Source organism: Phyllobates terribilis, unplaced genomic scaffold (genome assembly GCF_046119375.1).
Source record: "Phyllobates terribilis strain yellow unplaced genomic scaffold, ASM4611937v1 Scaffold_1__5_contigs__length_1240528914, whole genome shotgun sequence".
In the NCBI taxonomy this organism is placed as follows: domain Eukaryota; kingdom Metazoa; phylum Chordata; class Amphibia; order Anura; family Dendrobatidae; genus Phyllobates; species Phyllobates terribilis.
Genome location: NW_027362761.1, coordinates 264,345,535 through 264,361,046, shown reverse-complemented (window position 1 = coordinate 264,361,046; position 15,512 = coordinate 264,345,535). Strand labels below are relative to the sequence as shown.

Below are 15,512 nucleotides of genomic sequence, written 5' to 3'. Positions count from 1 at the left end.
GTCTCACTCGACCAGTCCAAGCATTGCGATGCAATTGTTTGTCACTTGTGTTATACGGCCATCTGACTGCACCCTTACTTCCTTTCATAGTATCCAGCACCGATTTTCAGCTACTTGTTATGTGCTGCACTGCTGCAAGTAAACAAGAGACGCTCGGCTCAGTGATTGGCTGCAGTGCTGTCGATGGGACATCAGCACTGCAGCCAACAACCGACATAGGGAAAGCAGCGGAGACTTAGCAGTGGACCTGGGGAGAGTGAGTAAGTAGAAGTTTAGGGTTTTTTGCAGCAAACTACAAACTTTTCTTGAAAATGGAGAATCCCTTTAAATAACTTATCTAGCTGTTCAGGTTTAGAATTTATGGAGTTAATCTGTTATTACACGATATTTATTCTTTTTGCAGATAAGTTACAAAAATGCTACTTATTTAAGAAAAAAAAAAAAGGAAACGGTACACATCTGGTGCGATATACTCAATTTTGGATCCTTGGAAATATTTTTTATTTGTCGTTTAATTAAAAACACAAAACAATAAAACAAACTCTCAACATGGTGGTGGTCTGATACCTATTTCCCTCACATATTCCGACAGCCAGGCATTCTAAGCCATATGTTCCTAAAAAGTTGTGGTTGGCCTCAGATTTGTACAGTTGTAAGACAAGTGTATTATTGTATGCCAACCATCCAAAATCTAGAGCAAAAAAGGAAAAAGGAGGGCAAAGCCGCAATACTTTAAATAAATGATAAAGGCAACATTACAAATTAATATTTTGCTTTAGTAATGAAAGTGTATTCTAACAGCTCTAATAAGTCTTCTCTGCCTCCTGCTTGTGATGGACTTTTTCCTGTCAGTTTTTGACAGCAGGAGTCAGGGAGCAGTAGAGTGAAGCAGCATCTCCTAGAAATACACTGGAGATTCTGTACACATTATTTTGATAGATGTAGATAGTTATGGTAAGTTAGAAAAGTTTAGTGACTGTAAATAATCGTATGGACTCATTTTTTATCTCCTGCTTTCCGATTCATCAAAGCGATTAAGTCAAAATTCTGGTGGAAAATCACTTTGAAAAGTCGCAAAATGTTTGCACAACACAGAGTTGTGCAACAATTTAGTGGATTTTAATGATTTGCCAAAATGAGGAGAGCTGGGGCAGGAAGGGGGCATGACAACACAACTTATCTAATTGATGATGAGTTGTCTTAGCCAGAAATCTTACTACAGTACCTGACTGGCGTATGATTTGTGGCAAGGTACATGCCACTCGTCAGACGTGCCCGATTCATTAAGAGGCATGCACCTGATGCCAGCACGCCCCCCCATGAAGGCCGGCATGGAAACTCGGCGGTCTTGATGAATCGGGGGGAATATCAATAGTAGTATTTGATGTTTAGGAGGACAGACAAAGGAACAAAGAGTGTAGCATGGTGGGGAGTGGAGGGATCGGATAGTTGATGCAATCCTGTAGTTCACAGGAAGTGAAAGACACACTGTCTACACATAAGAGCATGTATAGGACTGGGTGGTCAGACTGGTGTCACATTATTCAGATGTCTATACGAAGGGGGTGGGGGGGGGGGGGGGGAGTATGGATACAAGTGAGCTGGGAGGAAACAAACTACATAGCTAGAATATTGAAAACTAGTAATTGCTGGAGTGTAACTAAACAGCAGTTGTCTTGAAATGTACCGTATTTTTCGGGCTCCAAGATACACCTTACCATAAGACGCACCCCAGGTTTAGACAGCAGAAAATAGGAAAAACATTGTTCCTATTAATTAAAGCTTCCCTGGTGGTGTTAAGTGGAGGGTGAAATAGGGAAGTAATGAATCTATTGTTAGTGTTTTTCTGCACTGTGTATTATACACACACAGTTCAGCTACATAGGCACATACAGACACACACAACTTAGCTACATATGCACATATAGACACACACAGCTCAGCTACATACAGTACAGACCAAAAGTTTGGACACACCTTCTCATTTAAAGATTTTTCGGTATTTTCATGACTATGAAAATTGTACATTCACACTAAAGGCATCAAACCTATGAATTAACACATGTGGAATTATATACTTAACAAAAAAGTGTGAAACAACTGAAAATATGTCTTATATTCTAGGTTCTTCAAAGTAGCCACCTTAGCTTTGATGACTGCTTTGCACACTCTTGGCATTCTCTTGATGAGCTTCAAGAGGTAGTCTTGAAGACTACCTCTTGAAGCGGTGTTTCCAAACTTTTGGTCTGTACTGTATGCACATATAGACACACACAGTCAGCTACATATGCACATATAGACACACACAGCTCAGCTACATATTACATATGCACATATAGACACACACAGCTCAGGTACATATGCACATATAGACACATATAGCTGTGCTATAAATGCACATAGACACACACAACTATGCTATATATGCATATATAGACACACACAACCGTGCTACATACACATATATGGACTCACAGCTCTGCTACATATGCACACACACATACATTTTACAGTTCCTTCCCAGCATGTGACTAATTGTGCAGCCTCCGTTCAAGTGTCGGCAGCTTACTCTCCTGCTCTGCACCAATCAGATAGATCAATGTGGGGCAGGAGAAGACACAGCAGCTCTCTCGGGAAGGACACTGTGTGAGCATTTTCCTCCATCACAAGCTGCCTCCAGACTATAAGACGCATACACTTTTTTGCAGGAGTTTTTTTTTTTGTTAAAAAGTGTGCTTTATAGTCCAAAAATACAGTAATTTTTCCCATTATACCTGATTATTTTAGTATTCTGTAATATTACCACGACTTTGCTGCTATTAATTCCTTATATGTCACTACAATTATAGGTCTAAGACCTGTACATGGAGTACAACTATCTGCCGTACGGATTTCTTACCTGGAGGTAGATGGCAGCTTCCTGAAAGCGTGTCTCCCAATTGAGGTCTGCATCCTCGGGCACATGAATTTGCTCCATGCCCTCTGGGTGACATTCATACTCATCTGTGGCTGAAAAGGAGGTTTAAAGATTTTACGTATTTAATAAGCGGAAACTAGTCATGCAGCTTACAAATGATCGCTAACAGCAAGCTACATATTAACAGAACAGGCTAAAAATAAATCCATACTCAAGTGGAGATAAAGGAGTTTTCCAAATTATATTATGTTTGTAAAGGAACAGAATGACATAAGAAAAACAAGTGGCATAAACAAAACCGCTCATCAAATCACTGGTCACAACAGTGACCCTCCTCATCCTCTGATTGGCTGAGCAGTCATTTCCTGTTTGTCGAAAACGACCAGTAAGTAAAGACCAGTAGGTAACCCAGGAAACATGGGAACAAGAGTGGTGGACTGTTATGCCATTTTTACTGGCTAAACAGTCCCTTCAAGAACATTTGTCAGGAATAAAACACAAGTTATACTGAATATTTTCTTACAAAACTACATCTGCTTGGAAGCTGAGACAACTTCCCCCTTATTCCTGAAAAAGATGAAGGCGTGTGGCTTCAATCAGACCATAAAATATGTAGAAACATCCAGATGGCTACATACGCAAAGTCAAGTATCTATAACTACAGCGGCTTGAGAAAGTATTCGCCCCTTGGTATATTTCGTGTTTTGCTACCTCTCAATCTGGAATTTCACAGTTTTTTTTTGAGGGTTTGCATCAGTTCATATAAAGAATATGCCTACAACTGTGAACATTTGGTTTTCTTTTTATTGTGAAGAAAACAACAAATAAGACAAAATAACTGAAAACTTCAGTGTGCATAACTATTCACCCCCCTAAAGTCAGTACTTTGTAGAGCCTCTTTTAGTGACAATTACAGCTGCAAGTCACTTTGGATAAGTCTCTATGAGCTTTCCACATCTTGCCACTGGGATTTTTGCCTATTCTTCAAGACAAAACTGCTCCAGCTCTTTCAAGTTAGATGGTTTCCTCTGGTGAACAGCAATCTTCAAGTCTGACAACAGATTCTCAATTGGATTAAGGTCTGGGCTTTGATTAGACCACTCCAAAACATTTACACGTTTCCCCATAAACCACTCAAGTGTTGCTTTAGCAGCATGCTTTCGGTCATTGTCTTGTTGGAAGGTGAACCTCCGTCCCAGTCTCAAATCACTGACAGACTGAAATAGGTTTTGCTCAAGAATATCCTTGTATTTTGCACCATCCATTTTCCCCTCGACTCAAACAATTTTCCCTGTCCATGCCCTCGAAAAACATCCCCACAGCATGATGCTGCGACCACCATGTTTCACTGTGGGGATTCTGTTCTTGAGGTGATGAGCTGTGTTGGTTTGGCGCCAGACATAGCATTTACCTTGGTGGACAAAAAGTTCAATTTTGAGCTCATCTGACCACAGCACCTTCCTCCATACAGATGGGGAGTCTCCCACGTCTTTTGGCAAACTCAAAACGAGCCTTACAATTTTTGTGTGTAAGTAAAGGCTTTTTTCTGCACACTCTTCCATAAAGGCCACCTCTATGGAGTATATGGCTTATTGTGGTCATATGGACATATACTCCAGTCTCTGTTTGGGAACTCTGCAGCTCCTTCAGGGTTATCTTTGATCTCTGTGCTGCCTCTTTAATTAATGCCCTCCTTGCCCGGGCTGAGAGTTTTGGTGGGCAGCCCTCTCTTCGCAGGTTTGTTGTGGTACCATGTTCTTTTCATTTGATGATAATGGATTTGATGGTGCTCCGGAGATCCTCAGAGATTGGGATATTTTTTTTATAACCCAACCCTGAATTGTACTTATGAACAACTTTGTCCCTGACTTGTTTGGGGATCTCCTTGATCTTCATGGTGTTGTTTGGTTAGTGGTGCCTCTTGGTTAATGGTGTTACAGCCTCTCTGGCCTTTCAGAAAAGGTGTGTATATACTGACCGACCATGTGACGCTTAGATTCTATATGTGACTTATGAAGATCATTTCTTGCACCAGAAATTTTTAGGGCCTTCATAAAAAAAGGGGTGAATACATATGCACATGCCAAGTATTAGTTATTTGATCCTATAAATTTAATTTATGCCTTTATTTTTCTCACTTCCCTTCCCCAACTTAAACCATTTAGTGCTGATGCATCACACACAAATCAGATCACAAAAATATTTAAACACAGGTTGTAATGTAACAAAATAGGTAAAAAGCCAAGGGGGTGAATACTTTCGCAAGCCACTCTAATTGCGAATTGCAGAAAGCAACAAAAATAATCTTGCTTGGACAAGTGCTGACCGGGTCTCTTCACACCTTTTTCATTGTTTTTAAACCCAAGCCCTTTTCATAGGGTTTTTGGTGCCATTTTTTATTTGGTAACAAAACATTGTGCGCATGCTTTTTGTTCTTCCTTTTTAACTTCTAGAGAGAAGCATAAATAAGATCTGTCACCAGTTCAAAAGTGGACAGTTTTTTTGTCTTTTTTTCTCCTGCTACTCTAAGTATTCAGTTGTTTTGTTTTATTTAAAGTCACCATTGGGATCCGAAGATACAGACCTTTTTATATAGGGCGCGTTGCTCAGTGGGCAATTATACAGAGCAGTCGAAAAACAGGCTCCCAGAAAATCCTGTGAGCAACAACCCTTGCAAAGGCCATGAAAATTTTCGAAACATAAAAAAGCTCATATCTCTAGAACCATATGGCGGATTTGTTATCCTCCCTTCCTCCATGAACAAAAAAAAAAGTGGAATACTCCGTGTAGCAGCAGGAATAAAATATTAGTAAAAAATGGCTACTTTTGACTTCGCGCCAAGTCTTTTTCAAGAGTAAAACACCATTTAGTAAAAAGAAAAAAGGCACAAACCAAAACATTTTGCATATAGTGCATTTTATATGACACCGAAGACTATAATGTGCCACCATCTAGCTGCAGTGTGTCATCCTCCGACAAAACAAAAAGGCCACGAAAAACCTGGTGTCTGTCAACATCATACTCAGGAAAATACAAAAGCAGTGCTGTACTGTTTAGTAACCCACAATTAACGGGCTTTATATTCGCACTGCTGAAGCAGAAAGGACTAAAGGACTGGGAGATTTCAGCTCAGAAGCCTGCAGAATTGTGCATGCATTGTGAATGTTGCTAGAAGACATGGCGCATCCGTGGACTTGGTGATCTAAAGAGGATCTGTGCTTCTAGATGACTGATAACTAGTGTTGAGCATTCCGATACTGAAATATCGGGTATCGGCCGATATTCGCGGTATCGGAATTCCGATACTTAATTCCGATACTATTGCAATATCGTATACCGGAATCGGAAGTTCCCATAATGCAATGAGACATTTTCATTTTATTCAGCCAATGAGGATCCTAAGAAGTGTGGGCACATCCTGTTAGGCATGTAGGCATCTTAACTAATGGCATGGCTGTGATTGGCTGCTGAAATGATGTCATGATGCACTATAAAAGCCACCGCCGCCATTTTGAGCTCACTCTGCTGTGAATTCAGTTAGGGATAGGACGCTGTTGTTCTGAGGGACAGTTTTAGCTACCTATTTGCTCTATACTGCTTTACCCAAGCTACTTTCTAAATCACTGTGCCTTGCAGTGCTAGTGCACAGTTCCCTGTGCTGTTCACCGCTATCTGCAAGGTCTGTGTGTGTGAGTGCAGCTCACCCTGTAGTGTGTGCTTCAGCCAAGTCTGGTTGTAGTGCACTCAGTGTGTGTCACTGCCTCATACATTGTCCTTTTTTGCCAATTCATAATTTTTCCTGATATCTCCTATTAGTGTGGTGGTTCCATCTGTATTCAGCTAAATTGGTTCCAAACACACTATATAGGAGTAGATAGAGAAATTTTTTTCCGTCTTGCAGCACTAGTGCACAGTGCTCTGCATCTGTACTGTTCACCGCTGTCTGCAAGGTCTGGTGTGTGAGTGCAGCTCACCCTGTAGTGTGTGCTTCAACCCCGTCTGGTTGTAGTGCACTCAGTGTGTGTCACTGCCTCATACATTGTCCTTTATTGCCAATTCATAATTTTTCCTGATATCTCCTATTAGTGTGGTGGTTCCATCTGTATTCAGCTAAATTGGTTCCAAACACACTATATAGGAGTAGATAGAGAAATTTTTTTCCGTCTTGCAGCACTAGTGCACAGTGCTCTGCATCTGTACTGTTCACCGCTGTCTGCAAGGTCTGGTGTGTGAGTGCAGCTCACCCTGTAGTGTGTGCTTCAACCCCGTCTGGTTGTAGTGCACTCAGTGTGTGTCACTGCCTCATACATTGTCCTTTATTGCCAATTCATAATTTTTCCTGATATCTCCTATTAGTGTGGTGGTTCCATCTGTATTCAGCTAAATTGGTTCCAAACACACTATATAGGAGTAGATAGAGAATTTTTTTTCCGTCTTGCAGCACTAGTGCACAGTGCTCTGCATCTGTACTGTTCACCGCTGTCTGCAAGGTCTGGTGTGTGAGTGCAGCTCACCCTGTAGTGTGTGCTTCAACCCCGTCTGGTTGTAGTGCACTCAGTGTGTGTCACTGCCTCATACATTGTCCTTTATTGCCAATTCATAATTTTTCCTGATATCTCCTATTAGTGTGGTGGTTCCATCCATATTCAGCTAAATTGATTCCAAACACACTATATAGGAGTAGATAGAGGAGCCTTTCTGCAGCATTGGGCCCTGCAGCCCCAGCCAGATTAGTATTAGCCTATTTTTTGCAGCCTCATCTATTGCATTGTAGGTTACCTTCCTACATTGTAATAGCTACAAAAAGTTTGTGATACTATCGTTATTACATCTTTAGGCACATCCAGTGTCTTTTTGTGACAAAAAAAACCTAAATAAAGTTCACCAAACACTCCACTTTACAGTTGTGTAGGCCACATTAGCTCATATTAAAGTCTAGTCCACACTTTATAAAATTAGTGTTTCTTATACCTGTTAGCAGCTGTTCAGGAATAAGCACACTAAGCCCTTAGTACTTTTCTGCCTATCTTTATCAGTCTACCAAGATGAAGAAGGCAGGGAGTAAGGCATGTGGTCGTGGTCGTGGGCGTGGGCGTGGAGTTTCTGCAGGGAGAGGACGTGAGGATTCTGTGCCTGCAGGGAGAGGACGTGGGGATTCTGTGCCTGCTGCGGGCACCAGTGACTCAGCATCCCCCAGTTTTACCAGGGAACAGTCCTTTATGCGCAGCTTTGTAGGAGCTAGCCGTACCCCACTGCTGCGCGAGGACCAAATTGAAGCCGTTGTCGGATGGATGGCAGCTAACGCATCGACTTCAATTAGTTCCAGATCCTCTCAGGTCCTGAGCACTGAAGAGCACCCATCTGTCTCTTCACCACCTGCCAAATTGCCCAGGCAGTCAGAGAGCCCTGGACAGGAGCCATCTCTACTTCTGTTCTCTGAATCTCTTGGCTTGGAAAGAGGGGGCCAGCCAAGCAGAATTCGAGAATTTGAAGAAGAGGTAGTATGCAGTGATGCGCAACCGTTTTGTCTCTCTGAATCTGAAGAGGCGGGTGGGCCAGTGCCTATGGTCAGCAGCACACCTCAGTACGCATCTGATGATGAGACTCAGGTGCCACTTTCTGGTGCGTACTGTGCTGTCGAGACTACCCAGGAGAAGCAGTTGTTTGAAGAGGGTGGTGTAGATGATGAGGTCCTTGACCCATCATGGCGTGAGGGACAGGAAGGTGGTGGGAGCAGCTCTGAGGAAGAGATTCCCCGAACGGCCCAAAAAGGAGGGAGAGGGAGGGGGCAGACTTGGTTGCCTGTAGCCTCCACTTCGGCACCCATTAGGAGCATGGCTCTTCCAAAATCCAAAGCGGGCGCTCCCAAGACTTGCAGTGCCTGGTCCTTTTTTGACACAGTTGCAGATGACATTTGCTTTGTCAAATGCAAGCTGTGTAATCAGAAGGTGAAAAGAGGGAAAAGTGTCAGCAACCTCAATACCACAAATATGTGGAAACATGTGCGGACCAAGCACGTGGTGGAGTTACACAAACACACTGAAGACCTAGGCCAACCTACAGCGCCACCTACCACCTCTTCAGCTCGTGTTGTAGCCTCTTCCTCCAGCTCACACACAGCTGGTTCGGCTTCCTCACAGGATCGCCATGGAAGAATCTCTGGCACTGTTGTACAGAGACACAGTGTAATTCCACCCACAGCACCACTTTCCCAGTCATCCTCACACTCCCAGGCCAGTCTACAGCCATCGTTAGCACAGGCATGGGAGAAAAGGCGCCCATACTCGGCAAACCACCCCCGAGCACAGGCTCTGAATGCTGGCATTGCTAAACTACTGGCCCTTGAAATGCTATCATTCAGGCTGGTGGAGACTGACACATTCCGTAACTTTATGGCATTGGCAGTCCCACAATACAACGTGCCCAGCCGCTTTTATTTCAGCAGGCAAGCCGTCCCTGCCCTGCAACATCATGTGGAGGGAAAAATTAAACATGCGCTACAAAACGCCGTCAGTAGCAAGGTCCACCTGACCACTGATGCGTGGACCAGTAAGCATGGACAGGGACGATACCTTTCCCTCACTGCCCATTGGGTAAATGTTGTGGAGCCGGGTACAGATCTTGAGAGTGGCGCTGTACGTGTTCTGCCAACTCCAAGGATTGCAGGAATCCAGTCTGTACACATTGACTCCTCCTCATACTCCAGTTCCTCTGAATCAGCGCTGCAGGAGCCGTCACGGTCTACCTCCACATCGACCCGTGAACGGTTACCTGTTATGATGACCGATATGAGCACAGCCGTGGCCAAACGTCAACAGGCCGTATTAAAATTAATTTCTTTGGGGAATCGAAGCCACACAGCGCAGGAGCTCTGGAATGCCATCAAGCAGCAGAGTGACGTGTGGTTTGTGCCAGCGAATCTCCAGCCAGGCATGGTAGTGTGTGACAATGGCCGAAATCTGGTGGCAGCTCTGGGCCTAGGCAACCTCACTCACATCCCATGTCTGGCACATGTGCTCAACTTGGTCGTGCAGAGTTTTTTGAGGGACTATCCGGATCTTGATGCACTGCTTCACAAGGTCCGCATAGAGTGCGCTCACTTGCGGCGTTCCAGCAATGCAAGATCACGCATTGCAGCTCTGCAGCGCCGATTATGTCTTCCGGAACATCGCATCATATGTGACCTACCCACCAGGTGGAATTCAACGTTACATATGTTGGAGAGGTTGTGTGAGCAGCAGGCAGCAGTAATGGAGTACCAGCTGCAGCAGGCGCAAACAAGTCGCAGTGCGCGCCGTTCACACTTCACCACCACTGAGTGGGCCTCTATGAAGGACATTTGCCACGTTTTGCGTGCCTTCGATTATTCCACGCGGATGGCGAGTGCAGATGATGCACTAGTCAGCATGACTATCCCCCTTATCTGCCTGCTTGAAAAAACACTGCAAGCACTAAGGGACGAGGTTTTGGAAGAGGTGGAGGATGAGGAGTCACAAATGCCATCTGCTTCTCTACAGTCTGCGCAACGTGGTTCCTCACAAAGGCCTAGGCAGGGGACACTTTGTGAGGAGGATGAGGAGGAGTCAATGGATGAGGAAGACATCTGTCCAGAGGAGGGAGGTACACAATGCTCTAGTAGTCAGTATCTAGAGCGAGGGTGGGGTGATGCAGAGCAGGCAGAGATCACGCCTCAAGCAGGGGACAGCGTTTCTTGGCCAGTTGGCAGTCTGCAGCACATGGTTGATTTCATGCTGCAGTGCCTCAGAAACGACCGCCGCATCGCCCACATTCTCAACACGGCTGATTATTGGGTGTCCACCCTCCTAGATCCTCGCTACCGGGACAACTTACAAAGCCTCATAACACCATTGAACCGGGAGCGTAAAATGCGGGAGTACCAAGACGCACTGGTGCATTCCATCATGTTCTCCATTCCAACCGAGAGCAGTGCTGCTAGTGCTTTACAAAGCAGCTCAGTGCGTCGAGGCAGTGGAGGAAGCTCTGCACAAAGAGGGAGCAGAAGCAGCGCCTCAGCACAAGGCAAGACCAGTATGGCCGAAATGTGGCAAAGTTTTGTGTCCCCGCCGCCACAAATGTCTACACCATCACAGACAGCTCCAGTCAGCAGGAGGCAACGTTTCCGTCAGATGGTGACAGACTACATGTCTTGCCCTCTTAGTGTACTCCCAGACGGCTCTTCTCCCTTCAAGTTTTGGGTCTGTAAGCTGGATACATGGCCAGAGCTTAGTCAGTATGCACTGGAGGTGCTAGCTTGCCCTGCTGCTAGTGTATTATCGGAACGCGTCTTTAGTGCCGCAGGTGGTGTACTAACAGACCGTCGCATGCGACTATCCTCCGATAACGTTGACCGGCTTACTTTTCTCAAAATGAACAAGGCCTGGATCTCTCATGAATTTGCCAGTCCTCTTCCAGAATAAATAATTGGTTGGCAACAGTATCCAGGTCTCCTGTTCTGTTCATGTTTCTACCACCTGAACTGTAATCCCTGAGCTCCAACACCGCCAGTTGGCGCTCGGAAGTGCCGTCTGCACAGTCAACACTTGCTGCCGTGTTATTGGGGTTCAGTAACGTCAGCTGTTCTCCTGCTGTGCGGACGGCAATTTCTCCTGATTTGTCCACATCCACTGTACTACACATTTTAAAGTTGCTCCAATTACTCCTCTGGCTCCTCTGTTTTCATTCTTATCCCTGGGCTCCAGCACCGCCAGTTGGCGCTCGGAAGTGCTGTCTGCACAGTCAACACTTGCTACCATGTTATTGGGGTTCAGTAACGTCAGCTGTTCCCCTGCTGTGCGGACGGCAATTTCTCCTGCTCTGTCCACATTCTCACTACTACAGATTTTAAAGTTGCTCCAATTACACCTCTGGCTCCTCTGTTTTCAGTATTATCCCTGAGCTCCAACACCGCCAGTTGGCGCACGGAAGTGCCGTCTGCACAGTCAACACTTGCTGCCGTGTTATTGGGGTTCAGTAACGTCAGCTGTTCCCCTGCTGTGTTCACGGCAATTTCTCCTGCTCTGTCCATATTCACTGTGCTACTTATTTAAAACTTGCTCCAATTACACCTCTGGCTCCTCCGTTTTTAGTATTTACCCTGGGCTCCAACACCGCCAGTTGGCGCTCGGAAGTGCTGTCTGCACAGTCAACACTTGCTGCCGTGTTATTGGGGTTCAGTAACGTCAGCTGTTCCCCTGCTGTGCGGACGGCAATTTCTCCTGCTCTGTCCACATTCTCACTACTACAGATTTTAAAGTTGCTCCAATTACACCTCTGGCTCCTCTGTTTTCATTCTTATCCCTGGGCTCCAGCACCGCCAGTTGGCGCTCGGAAGTGCTGTCTGCACAGTCAACACTTGCTACCATGTTATTGGGGTTCAGTAACGTCAGCTGTTCCCCTGCTGTGCGGACGGCAATTTCTCCTGCTCTGTCCACATTCTCACTACTACAGATTTTAAAGTTGCTCCAATTACACCTCTGGCTCCTCTGTTTTCATTCTTATCCCTGGGCTCCAGCACCGCCAGTTGGCGCTCGGAAGTGCCGTCTGCACAGTCAACACTTGCTGCGGTGTTATTGGGGTTCGGTAACGTCAGCTGTTCCCCTGCTGTGTTCACGGCAATTTCTCCTGCTCTGTCCATATTCACTGTGCTACTTATTTAAAACTTGCTCCAATTACACCTCTGGCTCCTCCGTTTTTAGTATTTACCCTGGGCTCCAACACCGCCAGTTGGCGCTCGGAAGTGCTGTCTGCACAGTCAACACTTGCTGCCGTGTTATTGGGGTTCAGTAACGTCAGCTGTTCTCCTGCTGTGCGGACGGCAATTTCTCCTGCTTTGTCCACATCCACTGTACTACACATTTTAAAGTTGCTCGAATTACACCTCTGGCTCCTCTGTTTTCATTCTTATCCCTGGGCTCCAGCACCGCCAGTTGGCGCTCGGAAGTGCCGTCTGCACAGTCAACACTTGCTGCGGTGTTATTGGGGTTCGGTAACGTCAGCTGTTCCCCTGCTGTGTTCACGGCAATTTCTCCTGCTCTGTCCATATTCACTGTGCTACTTATTTAAAACTTGCTCCAATTACACCTCTGGCTCCTCCGTTTTTAGTATTTACCCTGGGCTCCAACACCGCCAGTTGGCGCTCGGAAGTGCTGTCTGCACAGTCAACACTTGCTGCCGTGTTATTGGGGTTCAGTAACGTCAGCTGTTCTCCTGCTGTGCGGACGGCAATTTCTCCTGTTTTGTCCACATCCACTGTACTACACATTTTAAAGTTGCTCGAATTACACCTCTGGCTCCTCTGTTTTCATTCTTATCCCTGGGCTCCAGCACCGCCAGTTGGCGCTCGGAAGTGCTGTCTGCACAGTCAACACTTGCTACCATGTTATTGGGGTTCAGTAACGTCAGCTGTTCCCCTGCTGTGTTCACGGCAATTTCTCCTGCTCTGTCCATATTCACTGTGCTACTTATTTAAAACTTGCTCCAATTACACCTCTGGCTCCTCCGTTTTTAGTATTTACCCTGGGCTCCAACACCGCCAGTTGGCGCTCGGAAGTGCTGTCTGCACAGTCAACACTTGCTGCCGTGTTATTGGGGTTCAGTAACGTCAGCTGTTCTCCTGCTGTGCGGACGGCAATTTCTCCTGCTTTGTCCACATCCACTGTACTACACATTTTAAAGTTGCTCGAATTACACCTCTGGCTCCTCTGTTTTCATTCTTATCCCTGGGCTCCAGCACCGCCAGTTGGCGCTCGGAAGTGCTGTCTGCACAGTCAACACTTGCTACCATGTTATTGGGGTTCAGTAACGTCAGCTGTTCTCCTGCTGTGCGGACGGCAATTTCTCCTGCTTTGTCCAAATCCACTGTACTACACATTTTAAAGTTGCTCGAATTACACCTCTGGCTCCTCTGTTTTCATTCTTATCCCTGGGCTCCAGCACCGCCAGTTGGCGCTCGGAAGTGCCGTCTGCACAGTCAACACTTGCTGCGGTGTTATTGGGGTTCGGTAACGTCAGCTGTTCCCCTGCTGTGTTCACGGCAATTTCTCCTGCTCTGTCCATATTCACTGTGCTACTTATTTAAAACTTGCTCCAATTACACCTCTGGCTCCTCCGTTTTTAGTATTTACCCTGGGCTCCAATACCGCTAGTTGCTGCTCAGAAGTGCCGTCTGCACAGTCAACGCTTGCTCCAGTGTTATTGGGATTCAGTAACGTCAGCTGATCCCCAGCTGTGTGTCCGGCAAATTCTCCTGCTTTGTCCACATCCACTGTAGTACGGATTTAAAACCTCCTCCAAATACACCTCTGGCTCTTCTGTTTTTAGTATTTACCCTGGGCTCCAGCACCGCCAGCTGGTTCTCGGCAGTTCCATTGGCTCTTGTACCTTCTGCTACCCATCCGGGTTCCAGTACCGTCAGCTGGTTCTCGGCAGTGTCTTTGGCACGGGTACTCCCTCCTGCCCAGCCTGGTTCCAGCACGCCAGCTGTTTCCGGGTAGTGTCAACGTCACTTTGCCTCCAATGCGTTGTCCTGTCGTGTTGCGGTCGGGTTAGCCGACTCTATGGTGCCTGCAGTTTAGGTGACTCCTATGTGGGCTGCGGGATCTGGCAATGAAGGCTGGTTCCATAGTGCCAATAGGACAAGCACCCTCTGTAGGACTGTGGGTTTTGGTAACTGCGGCCGGCTCGCGGCCTTGAACTTTTTTTTTACATGGGTACCTTCTGCTACCCATCCGGGTTCCAGTACCGTCAGCTGGTTCTCGGCAGTGCCTTTGGATTAGGTGCCTCCTTCTCGGTATCCAAGTTCCACCAACGTCTGCTGGTCCTTGGTAGTGCTTTCTGGCACAGGTACCTCCTGCTTAGTAACCGAGTTCCAGTAACATCAGCTGGTCCTCGGTAGTTCCATTGGCTCTTGTACCTTCTGCTACCCATCCGGGTTCCAGTACCGTCAGCTGGTCCTCGGTAGTTCCATTTGCTCTTGTATCTTCTGCTACCCATCCGGGTTCCAGTACCGTCAGCTGGTCCTCGGTAGTTCCATTTGCTCTTGTATCTTCTGCTACCCATCCGGGTTCCAGTACCGTCAGCTGGTTCTCGGCAGTGTCTTTGGCACGGGTACTCCCTCCTGCCCAGCCTGGTTCCAGCACGCCAGCTGTTTCCGGGTAGTGTCAACGTCACTTTGCCTCCAATGCGTTGTCCTGTCGTGTTGCGGTCGGGTTAGCCGACTCTATGGTGCCTGCAGTTTAGGTGACTCCTATGTGGGCTGCGGGATCTGGCAATGAAGGCTGGTTCCATAGTGCCAATAGGACAAGCACCCTCTGTAGGACTGTGGGTTTTGGTAACTGCGGCCGGCTCGCGGCCTTGAACTTTTTTTTTACATGGGTACCTTCTGCTACCCATCCGGGTTCCAGTACCGTCAGCTGGTTCTCGGCAGTGCCTTTGGATTAGGTGCCTCCTTCTCGGTATCCAAGTTCCACCAACGTCTGCTGGTCCTTGGTAGTGCTTTCTGGCACAGGTACCTCCTGCTTAGTAACCGAGTTCCAGTAACATCAGCTGGTCCTCGGTAGTTCCATTGGCTCTTGTA

General features: G+C 46.4%; 1 protein-coding gene across 5 annotated transcripts in view; it reads right to left on the bottom strand.

Annotated features, from left to right (window-relative positions):
• TPCN1 (two pore segment channel 1) overlaps nt 1–15,512 on the bottom strand; it is a 134,353-nt gene that overhangs the window by 94,677 nt on the left and 24,164 nt on the right. For all 5 annotated transcript variants that reach the window (XM_073672010.1, XM_073672019.1, XM_073672001.1 and 2 more), the window contains one exon: nt 2,900–3,009. In XM_073672010.1, coding sequence (XP_073528111.1) covers nt 2,900–3,009 — 110 coding nt within the window. The remainder of the gene's footprint in view (nt 1–2,899; nt 3,010–15,512) is intronic.